Consider the following 11,885-nt stretch of genomic DNA (forward strand, 5'->3'; position numbering starts at 1 on the left):
TGTACTGGACTGCTGACTATACTGAGTGTTGACTTGTCGTTGTGTTACAGAGGGGATGTTGTACTGGACTGCTGACTATACTGAGTGTTGACTTGTCGTTGTGTTACAGAGGGGATGTTGTACTGGACTGCTGACTATACTGAGTGTTGACTTGTCGTTGTGTTACAAAGGGGATGTTGTACTGGACTGCTGACTATACTGAGTGTTGATTTGTCGTTGTGTTACAGGGGGATGTTGTACTGGACTGCTGACTACACTGAGTGTTGACTTGTCGTTGTGTTACAGAGGGGATGCTGTACTGGACTGCTGACTATACTGACTGTCGACTTGTCGTTGTGTTACAGAGGGGCCGTTGTACTGGCCTGCTGCCTATACTGAGTGTTGACTTGTCGTTGTGTCACAGAGGGGATGTTGTACTGGACTGCTGACTCCACTGAGTGTTGACTTGTCGTTGTGTTACCGAGGGGACGGTGTACTGGACTGCTGACTATACTGACTGTCGACTTGTCGTTGTGTTACAGAGGGGCCGTTGTACTGGCCTGCTGCCTATACTGAGTGTTGACTTGTCGTTGTGTTACAAAGGGGATGTTGTACTGGACTGCTGACTATACTGAGTATTGACTTGTCGTTGTGTTACAGGTGGATTGTTGTACTGGGCGGATGCATATACTGACCAGGACAAAATTGAGTTTATTGACCTGGAGGGAACAACTTCTTCACGCGGTGTGCTTTTACGGGATATGACGTCTGACATGGTGGACCTGACGGTTTCTGCTGGCTTTCTCTACTACGTCGGTTACAACAAACAGTAAGTTCAGAGGCTTCAGTGAAATATTTATTATCCAGAAGAATCACCCTCCTTAATTCATATTTTTCTAAATATCTATTTTAAATAGTTGAAATAGATTTATATCGTTTTAGCGTTTAAATCTGCAAAATAACAGCAATAATTAATACAGCTAAAGGAAATATCTGTGTCATTCTTTTAGAGTTGAAGTTTTGTTTGGAAGAAAATATAGAGGGCAAACAGCAAGGAGAGGTATATTCGACCCCTCCTCCCATCTCAGTCCTCCAGTTACTGGCATGTACATCATTGCGTTTGTATTTTGTGGTATTGGTAATACTTTGGTTTATTACACTATTCCTTGAACATTGTTTCTATCTATAGTCAAAATTAGATTGACTTCTCATACATTACTTAATGTTTTTATATGTTTTCAAAACCTTTCTTTTTGCAGCCGAATAACTAAAGTTGATATAAACACCAAGCAACCTGTACAATATATGACTTCGCAGCCAGAATTTGGAGTTTTGGACTCTGTGGACATTGTGCCTACAGAAAACACACAACCAGGTACATACATTTACCAAGCTCTGTCCAGGTACATACATTTACCAAGCTGTAACCAGGTACATACATTAACCGGGCTGTGTCCAGGTACATACATTAACCAAGCTATGTCCAGGTACATACATTTACCAAGCTGTGTCCAGGTACATACATTTACCAAGCTGTGTCCAGGTACATACATTAACCGGGCTGTGTCAAGGTACATACATACCGGTCTGTGTTCAGGTACATACATACCGGTCTGTGTCAAGGTACATACATTAACCGGGCTGTATCCAGGTACATACATACATTAACCGAGCTGTGTCTATAGATCATTGGGGGAATCATTTGTCTGGATATTATAAAATGCGGAGAGATTTTTTTATTTTATTTTTTAATTTAAAAAAATTTATTTTTTTAACCCTCACCATTTCGAACTGACATGGTAGCTGGCGTTCTGGCACGTAGGGTCATATTAGGGGCATATGTGAAGGCACTGCAAATACACAGATCCATTACAATGAACCTGAAGGGTACTTAAATTGATCGAGACTTTGATTATTAGAGGAGTTGTGTTAAACTTCAAAACGCTTTATTCGTCGGTATTGTTGTGCCTTGAGACAGAAGTCAGCCTTGAGTTCAAATGACTTAATTGAAGGTCACCAGGGTTTTATGCAATAAAATGAATATCTTCCTCTTAAGAAACATTAAACAGAATATATCGTATTGCTCACTCTATTACTTGTTTATACTATTTATTATTATATTTCCAACGGACTGTTGAGGACACATGGGTCAAACATGACTTCCTCTCAAAAACTGTACTGCCTCTAGATTGCTGCTGTAATTTGCTTAAGTTTTTTAAACTGATTCACCTTGATTAAATCAATTTGTGTATGCACCCTTCAGCTTATGGGGATACTGGGCTTTTTAATGAATGACAAATCTAAAAAAAGACTTCAGATTGTCAGTATGGTCTCTGATCATAGGTGAAACATTTGAATTTATTTTCTAATTAAGGGATTCGATAATAATAAATAAAGAGTGGCACAATTCAAACGGTATGTTGTTGCGGTCGGTGTGTATTTGTGACATCATGTTTCTGGTTACGTCACGACGGCTACAAATTCATGTTACTACAAAGTGATATCCTCATAACACAGGCTCAAAGTTGATCTCGCTTAACTCGGGTGGTGCATCAGCAACATCTACAATGTATTATAGAGACAATTATATAAACAGTGTTTAAGGGGTGGGAAGGAAGGAAAATGGCTTATTGAAACTGATGTATTGTATTACAGTAAATGCCCTGTGTGGCAGTAACAAAGGCATGTGTTCCCACTACTGTTTCTCCACACCAAGTGGTAAAAAGTGTGGCTGTCCAGACGGGATGTACCTCGACCAAAACACCCAGCTAACCTGTACTACAGGTAAGATAAGTCTTCCATTTTCTTACTTTTCCTTGCTTTTCATTAAATAAATATAACTATTTTAAAATATGATTACGCCTCACAGATGTATTTTCTAAAACCTGTAATCTTGCTTGAGGAGTTATAATCCCCATCCTTTCATACACGCTAGATCTAATCGTTGAATGTACCAATAGTAGATTACCTTGCATTATACAGAACTTCATAACTATATGCAAAAATGGGACTATCCTTGTGCGTAAATTATATTTTCTGTCCTTTTTACTAGATTTTTTTTTAATATCCGTTACACGTTTTTATCTAAGTCTTTCACCTGTAAAATGCCTTTTGTAGCTCCACCGACATGCCCAATGCAGATTCCGAATGGCCTGCTCAACCCTGGTTGTTCAGCCCGTATTGGTACAAGTTGTGGATATAGTTGTACAACAGTCAATTACGCTAAGAACCCGTCGATAACCATTCTCAACTGTACATCTTCCCTGTTCTGGAACTTCCCTACTGACAGCCTTTGTATAGGTAAGTCAAAGACCCAGTGAAACCCCAGGTAAATACGTCAAACATCCTGTATTATAGGTAAGTCACAGTCCACGTCAAACCTCCTGTGCTATAGGTAAGTCACCTACTCTGTCAAACCTCCTGTGCTATAGGAAAATCACATACTCTGTCAAACGTCCTGTGTTATAGGTAAGTCACCTACTAAGTCAATCCTCCTGTGTTATAGGTAAGTCACCTACTCTGTCAATCCTCCTGTGTTATAGGTAATTCCCCTATTCTGCCAATCCTTCTGTGCTATCGGTAAGTCACCTACTCTGTCAAACGTCCTGTGTTATAGTTAAGTTACCTACTATGTAAAACGTCCTATTATATAGGTAAGTCACCTACTCTGTCAAACATCCTGTGTTATAGGTAAGTTACCTACTATGTCAATCCTCCTGTGTTATAGGTAAGTCACCTACTCTGTCAAACATCCTGTGTTATAGGTAAGTCACAGTCTATGTCAAACCTTCTGTGGTATATCAGTTTGCATTTGCAGTCTATGTCAAAACTCCTTTATTATAGGTAAGTCACAGTCCATGTCAAACGTCCTTTGTTAAAGGTAAGTCACCTACTCTGTCAAACATCCTGTGTTATGGGTAAGTCACTTACTCTGTCAAACGTTATGGGTTATAGGTAAGTCACAGTCCATGTCAACCATTCTGTGATATAGGTAAGTCACGGTCCTTGTCAACCATTCTGTGTTATAGGTAAGTCACAGTCCATGTCAACCATTCTGTGTTATAGGTAAGTCACAGTCCATGTCAACCATTCTGTGTTATAGGTAAGTCACAGTCCATGTCAACCATTCTGTGTTATAGGTAAGTCACAGTCCATGTCAAACGTTATGTGTTATAGGTAAGTCACAGTCCATGTCAAACGTTATGTGTTATAGGTAAGTCGCAATCCATGTTAACACTCCTGTGTTTTAGGTAAGTCATAGTCTATGTCAAATCTTTGGTTTTGCTGAATACAATTGTGTTACATCATGTAGAAACAATGCCTTATTACATCAGTTAAGTGTATTAGGTTAAAATTTTCTATTCCTTTTGCAATTATTCCCTATTGTTTATTCAATGTATGCCTGTTCACATGTTTTTGCAAATACAAATTATATTTAAAATGCTGTATAGCAGAAAACTGAATTGTTCACCCATAATTAGAGTTACTAATATGTTAGATTTAAATTGTTAATACTTTCATATAAGTATTACTAATTTCCTTTTTCAAACATTCACCGTTTACTGAATTGTCAAAAAGTAAACATGATGATGACTAACAATGTGCTTTTTTTCTATCTATATTAAACAAATTTATTTTCATAAGCCAAATCAACAACGCAACACCCTCCAACAATCACAACAAAGTATACGGCCACAGATCATGATACATCTACACACGTGACTACAACTGTACACAATGTTCTAACAACGACCTTGCCTAAGTTGATCACCACCACCCGGATGTCCACTACTACACCTACCACCACTGGCCCAAACATACAGCCAGGTACAGCCGAGGAGGTGCTGCCAAACACTAATAGCTTGGAGTGTAACTTATGAACCAATTCCAGTAATCCAGCACATTGTGGTCACTCTAGCTATGGATGTTTGTCGTAGATATGGATGTCGTTTGTGTTTGCTATATCTGATGCTGTTTTATTATAGTTTTGGATGTTGTGTGGTGTTTCTATGGAGTTGTTTGTTTTATCAGGGGTCTTTTTCTTGTTGTAGCTTTAGGTGTTGTTGTAGCCAATTATGTTGTTGTTATATGTATATAGCTGTTGTAGTTATGATGTCGTTGCTTTAACAATGTATGTTGTTGTTGTAGCTATCGATGTTGCTATAGTTATCGATGCTGTTGGAGATAAGGGTGTCGTTTTTTAATATATTTGTGTTGTTTACTGTAGCTATCGGTGTCGTTGTTGTAGCAACGGGTGTTTCTGAAGCTATTGGTGTCTTTGTAGTAAGCATGGATGTTGTTGCTGGTGTAGCTAGGGGTGTCGTATGTGTAGCTATGGGTATTGTTGTAGTAAGCATGGATGTTTGTTACTGGTATAGCAATTGCTGTTAACTATGGATGTTGTTGAGGTAAACATGGATGGTGTTGCTATGGGTGATTTGTTATAACTATGGGTGATGTAGTTTATAAATATCGACAATGATGCTGAAGCTGTCGAAATTGTTTGCTGTTTCTTTTGATTGCTTTTGCTGTAGTTGTGTGTGATGTAACTTTCTGTTATGTTTTTTAAGCTGACTGTTGATTTTGTTTGCTGTAACTGTGGTGTTGTTCTTCTTGAAGCTATAGCTATTGTTTACTGTAACTGGATGTTTCTGTTGCAAATATAGATTTTGTTAGCTGTAAAACAGTTAAACGCGTCCATGATATAACTTCCATAAATTTGATAAAACATTCAATGAAACTTGGTCAGCAAATACATATTCGAAAAGTAAAATAAAAACTTAATTCAATGATCAGCAGAATTTAGGCATACACATGTACCTAATGTCCACACAGCAATCTGATCAATCAGTACTATCTGCATAATATCTTTTAAATACGGAATTTATAGAATTGATATAGACTTCGGTAGATAAATATGGAGAAGGGCGCCGGGGACTAAGACTTTCATAGGTCTGCATTTTGTTTCTGCGAGATAACTTAATATTACTTGGTTAACATAAAAAATGGTCACCATACTAAATATACAAAGAATATCGCTTGGTTTGTATAAAAATAGGTCACTATTAAATAGACAAAGACTATCACTTGATTTGCCTAAAACTTGGTCACTACTAATAAACAAAGAATAAGATCTAACAATGTGCTTTTGACAATAAAGTTTGATTTCCAGCAATTTTGTTACAATAATTGATAACATAATTCGTTTAAATTGTTTGTTGCCTAGTATTCAACAACAGGTTAATTACAAGGTTAAAGTACTGTGTGTAGGAGTGTTTCCATTTCACAAGTGTCAAATATGTGTAGCCTAAGGTAGATAGTCGGGTTCAAAGGTCACACTGCCGTTTTTACCATTTTTATCATTCCAACAGGTCATATGTGTCACTACATCTCCTTGTCATTTCCAGTCAGTTACTAAGACTTCGTCTTATGACTGACTAACTGTTTCATCTCTATACCTACATCATTATGGCTGTCGACGGCATATCATGCACCCTTGTGCTCTTGTTTGCTGTAGCTGTGGGTATTATTGTTTTTCGGGGCTGCGACGTATCTTTCTAATGTCTGACTAATCCCAGTGCTACACCGTATGCTTGCTATGGTCATAATGGATTACGGATACTCCGGGTTCAGTCCTGGAGAAGGAACATAAGGAACATAAGGAACTTAAGAAACGGCTATAACATCCGCCACCAATCCAAATCTACAGACTAAGGAACGCGACAGTAAACAACTCCATACCTAACATCACGCCATTGAACATTTCTAGTCAATCAAAATTACATTCCTTACAACAGGGAACACTTTAAGTAACCTAACCTTACTTTGGAAATGCATACTCAAATAATACAACAGTGTTAACAACATGGACAATCAATAGTTCTAGTCATTTATATTCAATTATAAATACAGACCTATCATCATTTTGGGGTTATATTATTTTTAACAAGAATCTGGTATATTTTATGAGTGTAATCCCAAGTGTATGTCTTTGTTTCATCTACAGTAAGATAACACAAAACCTGTATGTATGGCAACGTGTTCAGTTGCATGAATAGTAACATATATAGTAGTATGTATAGTACTATGTATAGTAATATGTATATATAAATGCGATATGTTAATTAACACGTCATCTTTATATTCATGTTCCACAGATACGTTTGATCATGCTATTGATCACAACTCGACAACTGTTTCTGTTACAGAGAAAGTATGTCCGACCAATATGAAGCTTGGACAGTTAGTGGATTGCATGGGTAAGGCAAACGATGCGTGCAGCTGGACATGCCCGTCCCCTCTCGTCAAACTCCAGTCTATAGACGTTGTAACTTGCCTCAGTAATGGGAAGTGGAGTACCAATCTGGATAACCTGTGTTTACCTAGTAAGTCCACAGTCACATTTATATTCTCTGGCATGTTTTTGACAGCTCTTTTTACATTTCCATATTAGCACTTTTTTCTAAGGTTCTATGGTTCTATGGTTTCTCATAGTACATTAAAGAGTTTACAATGATAAGAAATAGAAATATTAGATCAACAAACACTGTCACAATTATCAATTGTATTCAGTACCAACACACCATTACAGATATCAATTACAAATCAACAAGCACAGTTATTTATTGCAAATGTTAATACAAAAATCAACTACCCACCCATAGCACAGGTATATTTAATCAACATAATTACAACTATCAAATACCCACCCACTAGGACAAGTATTAATTTTCAACATTGGTATATTAAATATCAAATACCCACCCACTAGGACAGGTATTAATTATCAACATTAGTATATCAAATATCTAATGCCCTTAGGACAAGTATTAATTATCAACATTAGTATATTACATATCAAATACTCACCCACTAGGACAGGTATTAATTATCAACATCAGTATATTAAATATCTAATGCCCTTAGGACAAGTATTAATTATCAACATTAGTATATTAAATATCTAATGCCCTTAGGACAAGTATTAATTATCAACATTAGTATATTAAATATCTAATGCCCTTAGGACAAGTATTAATTATCAACATTAGTATATTAAATATCTAATGCCCTTAGGACAAGTATTAATTATCAACATTAGTATATTAAATATCTAATGCCCTTAGGACAAGTATTAATTATCAACATTAGTATATTAAATATCTAATGCCCTTAGGACAAGTATTAATTATCAACATTAGTATATTAAATATCTAATGCCCTTAGGACAAGTATTAATTATCAACATTAGTATATTAAATATCAAATACTCACCCACTGGGACAGGTATTTAAATATCAACATTAGTATATTAAATATAAAAAAGGAATCTATAATCAACATTTGTACAAATTACCCAACCACTAGCACAGGTATATATTACCATCAGCTATTAATATCTTCATTATCTACACTATAGTACATAAATCCATACCGATCTAACTAGTACAGATATTCATTACCTACCGAAAGAGTACAACTATCCATTACATACCCGAATAAGTACAGAAATGCAATACCAACCCAAATAAGTACAGATATACAATACCAACCTAAATAAGTACAGATATCCAATACCGACCCGAAAAAGTACAGATATCCATTACAAATAAGTACAGATATACACTTCCAACCCTAATAAGTACAGATATACAATTCCAACCTAAATAATAAAATATATACAATACCAATCCGAAAAAGTACAGATATACAATACCAATCCGAATAAGTACAGATATGCAATACCATCCTAAATAAGTACAGATACCCATTATAAATAAGTACAGATATACACTTCCAACCCTAATAAGTACAGATATACATTCCAACCTAAATAATAAAATATATACAATACCAATCCGAATAAGTACAGATTTACAATAACAACCCGAATAAGTACAGATATACAATACAAACCCGAATAAGAACAGATATGCAATACCAACCCGAATAAGTACAGATATACAATACCAACCCAAATATGTGCAGATATACAATACCAACCCAAATAAGTACCGATATACAATATCAACCCGAATAAGTACAGATATACAATATCAACTTGAATAGGTACAGATATACAATACCAACCCAAATAAGCACAGATATGCAATACAAACCTAAATAAGTACAAATATACAATACCAACCCAAATTAGTACAGATATACAATATCAACCCGAATAAGTACAGATATACAATACAAACCCGAATAAGAACAGATATGCAATACCAACCCGAATAAGTACAGATATACAATACCAACCCGAATAAGAACAGATATACACTTCCAACCCTAATAAGTACAGATATACAATTCCAACCTAAATAATAAAATATATATGATACCAATCCGAATAAGTACAGATTTACAATAACAACCCGAATAAGTACAGATATACAATACCAACCCAAATATGTACAGATATACAATACCAACCCAAATAAGTACAGATATGCAATACCAACCTAAATAAGTACAAATATACAATACCAACCCAAATTAGTACAGATATACAATATCAACCCGAATAAGTACAGAAATACAATATCAACCGGAATAAGTACCGATATACAATATCAACCCGAATAAGTATAGATATACAATGTCAACTTGAATAGGTACAGATATACAATACCAACCCAAATAAGTACAGATATACAATACCAACCCAAATTAGTACAGATATACAATATCAACCCGAATAAGTACAGATATACAATACCAACCCAAATACGTACAGATGTACAATACCAACCCGAATAAATAGAGATATGCCATACCAAACTAAAAAGGTACAGATATACAATACCAACCCAAATAAGTACAGATATACAATATCAACCCAATTAAGTACAGAAATACAATACCAACCCAAATAAGTACAGATATACAATACCAACCCGAATAAGTATAGATTTGCAATACCAACCCAAATAAGTACAGATATACAATATCAACCCGAATAAGTACAGATATACAATACCAACCCAAATAACTACAGATGTACAATACCAACCCGAATAAATAGAGATATGCCATACCAAACTAAAAAGGTACAGATATACAATACCAACCCAAATAAGTACAGATATACAATATCAACCCAATTAAGTACAGAAATACAATACCAACCCAAATAAGTACAGATATACAATACCAACCCGAATAAGTATAGATTTGCAATACCAACCCAAATAAGTACAGATATACAATATCAACCCGAATAAGTACAGATATACAATACCAACCCAAATAACTACAGATGTACAATACCAACCCGAATAAATAGAGATATGCCATACCAAACTAAAAAGGTACAGATATACAATACCAACCCAAATAAGTACAGATATACAATACCAACCCGAATAAGTACAGATATACAATACCAAGCCGAATAAGCACAGATATACAATATCAACCCGATTAAGTACAGAAATATAATACCAACCCAAATAAGTACAGATATACAATATAAACCCGAATAAGTACAGATAAACAATATCAACCCGAATAAGTACAGATATGCAATACCAACCCAACTAAGTATAGATATACAATACCAACCCGAAAAAGTACGGATATCCATTACAAATAAGTACAGATATGCAATACCAACCTAAATAAGTACAGATATACAATCCCAACCTAAATAAGTACAGATATACAATACCAACCTAAATAAGTACAGATATACAACACCAACCCGAATAGGTAAAGATATGCAATACCAACCCGAAAAAGTACAGATATACAATACCAACCCGAATAAGTACAGATATGCAATACCAACCCGAAAAAGTACAGATATCCATTACAAATAAGTACAGATATGCAATACCAACCTAAATAAGTACAGATATACAATACCAACCCGAATAAGTACAGATATACAATACCAACCCGAATAGGTACAGATATGCAATACCAACCCGAAAAAGTACAGATATCCATTACAAATAAGTACAGATATACACTTCCAACCCTAATAAGTACAGATATACAATTCGAACCTAAATAATAAAGTATATACCATACCAATCCGAATAAGAACAGATTTACAATAACCACCCGAATAAGTACAGATATACATTACCAACCCGAATAAGTACAGCTATGCAATACCAACCCGAATAAGTACAGATATATATAACAACCCCAAATAAGTACAGATATACAATATCAACCTGAATAAGTACAGAAATACAATACCAACCCGAATAAGTACAGATATACAATACCAACCCGAATAAGTACAGATATAAAATACCAACCCGAATAAGTACAGATATACAATATCAACCCGATTAAGTACAGAAATACAATACCAACCCGAATAATTACAGATATACAATATCAACCCGAATAAGTACAGATATACAATATCAACCCTAATAAGTACAGAAATACAATACCAACCCGAATAATTACAGATATACAATATCAACCCGAATAAGTACAGATATACAATATCAACCCGAATAAGTACAGATATACAATACCAACCCGAATAAGTACAGATATACACTTCCAACCCTAATAAGTACAGATATACAATTCCAACCGGAAATATAAAGTATATACAATACCAATCCGAATAAGTACAGATATACAATACCAACCCGAATAAGTACAGATATGCAATACCAACCTAAATAGGTACAAATATACGATTCCAACCCGAATAAGTACAGATATACAATACCAACCCGAATAAATACAGATATACAATATCAACCCGAATAAGTACAGATATACAATACCAACCCAAATAAGTACAGATATACAATACCAACCCAAATAAGTACAGATATACAATATCAACCCGATTAAGTACAGAAATACAATATCAACCCGAATAAGTACAGATATACAATATCAACCCGAATAAGTACAGATATACA

At 35.1% G+C, this 11,885-nt stretch overlaps 2 protein-coding genes across 2 annotated transcripts in view; both read left to right on the forward strand.

The window, feature by feature from the left end:
- Nucleotides 1-267, forward strand: part of LOC110459374 (low-density lipoprotein receptor-related protein 6-like) — a 45,875-nt gene extending 45,608 nt beyond the window's left edge. The window contains exon 14 of the mRNA XM_021511596.1: nt 228-267. Coding sequence (XP_021367271.1) covers nt 228-267 — 40 coding nt within the window. The remainder of the gene's footprint in view (nt 1-227) is intronic.
- Nucleotides 268-643: 376 nt separating this feature from the next.
- Nucleotides 644-11,885, forward strand: part of LOC110459346 — a 23,510-nt gene continuing 12,268 nt past the window's right edge. The window contains exons 1-5 of the mRNA XM_021511559.1: nt 644-808; nt 1,239-1,354; nt 2,635-2,763; nt 3,097-3,279; nt 7,188-7,364. Coding sequence (XP_021367234.1) covers nt 741-808; nt 1,239-1,354; nt 2,635-2,763; nt 3,097-3,279; nt 7,188-7,364 — 673 coding nt within the window. The 5' untranslated portion in view covers nt 644-740. The remainder of the gene's footprint in view (nt 809-1,238; nt 1,355-2,634; nt 2,764-3,096; nt 3,280-7,187; nt 7,365-11,885) is intronic.

Source organism: Mizuhopecten yessoensis, unplaced genomic scaffold (assembly GCF_002113885.1).
Source record: "Mizuhopecten yessoensis strain PY_sf001 unplaced genomic scaffold, ASM211388v2 scaffold10045, whole genome shotgun sequence".
NCBI classification, from domain to species: domain Eukaryota; kingdom Metazoa; phylum Mollusca; class Bivalvia; order Pectinida; family Pectinidae; genus Mizuhopecten; species Mizuhopecten yessoensis.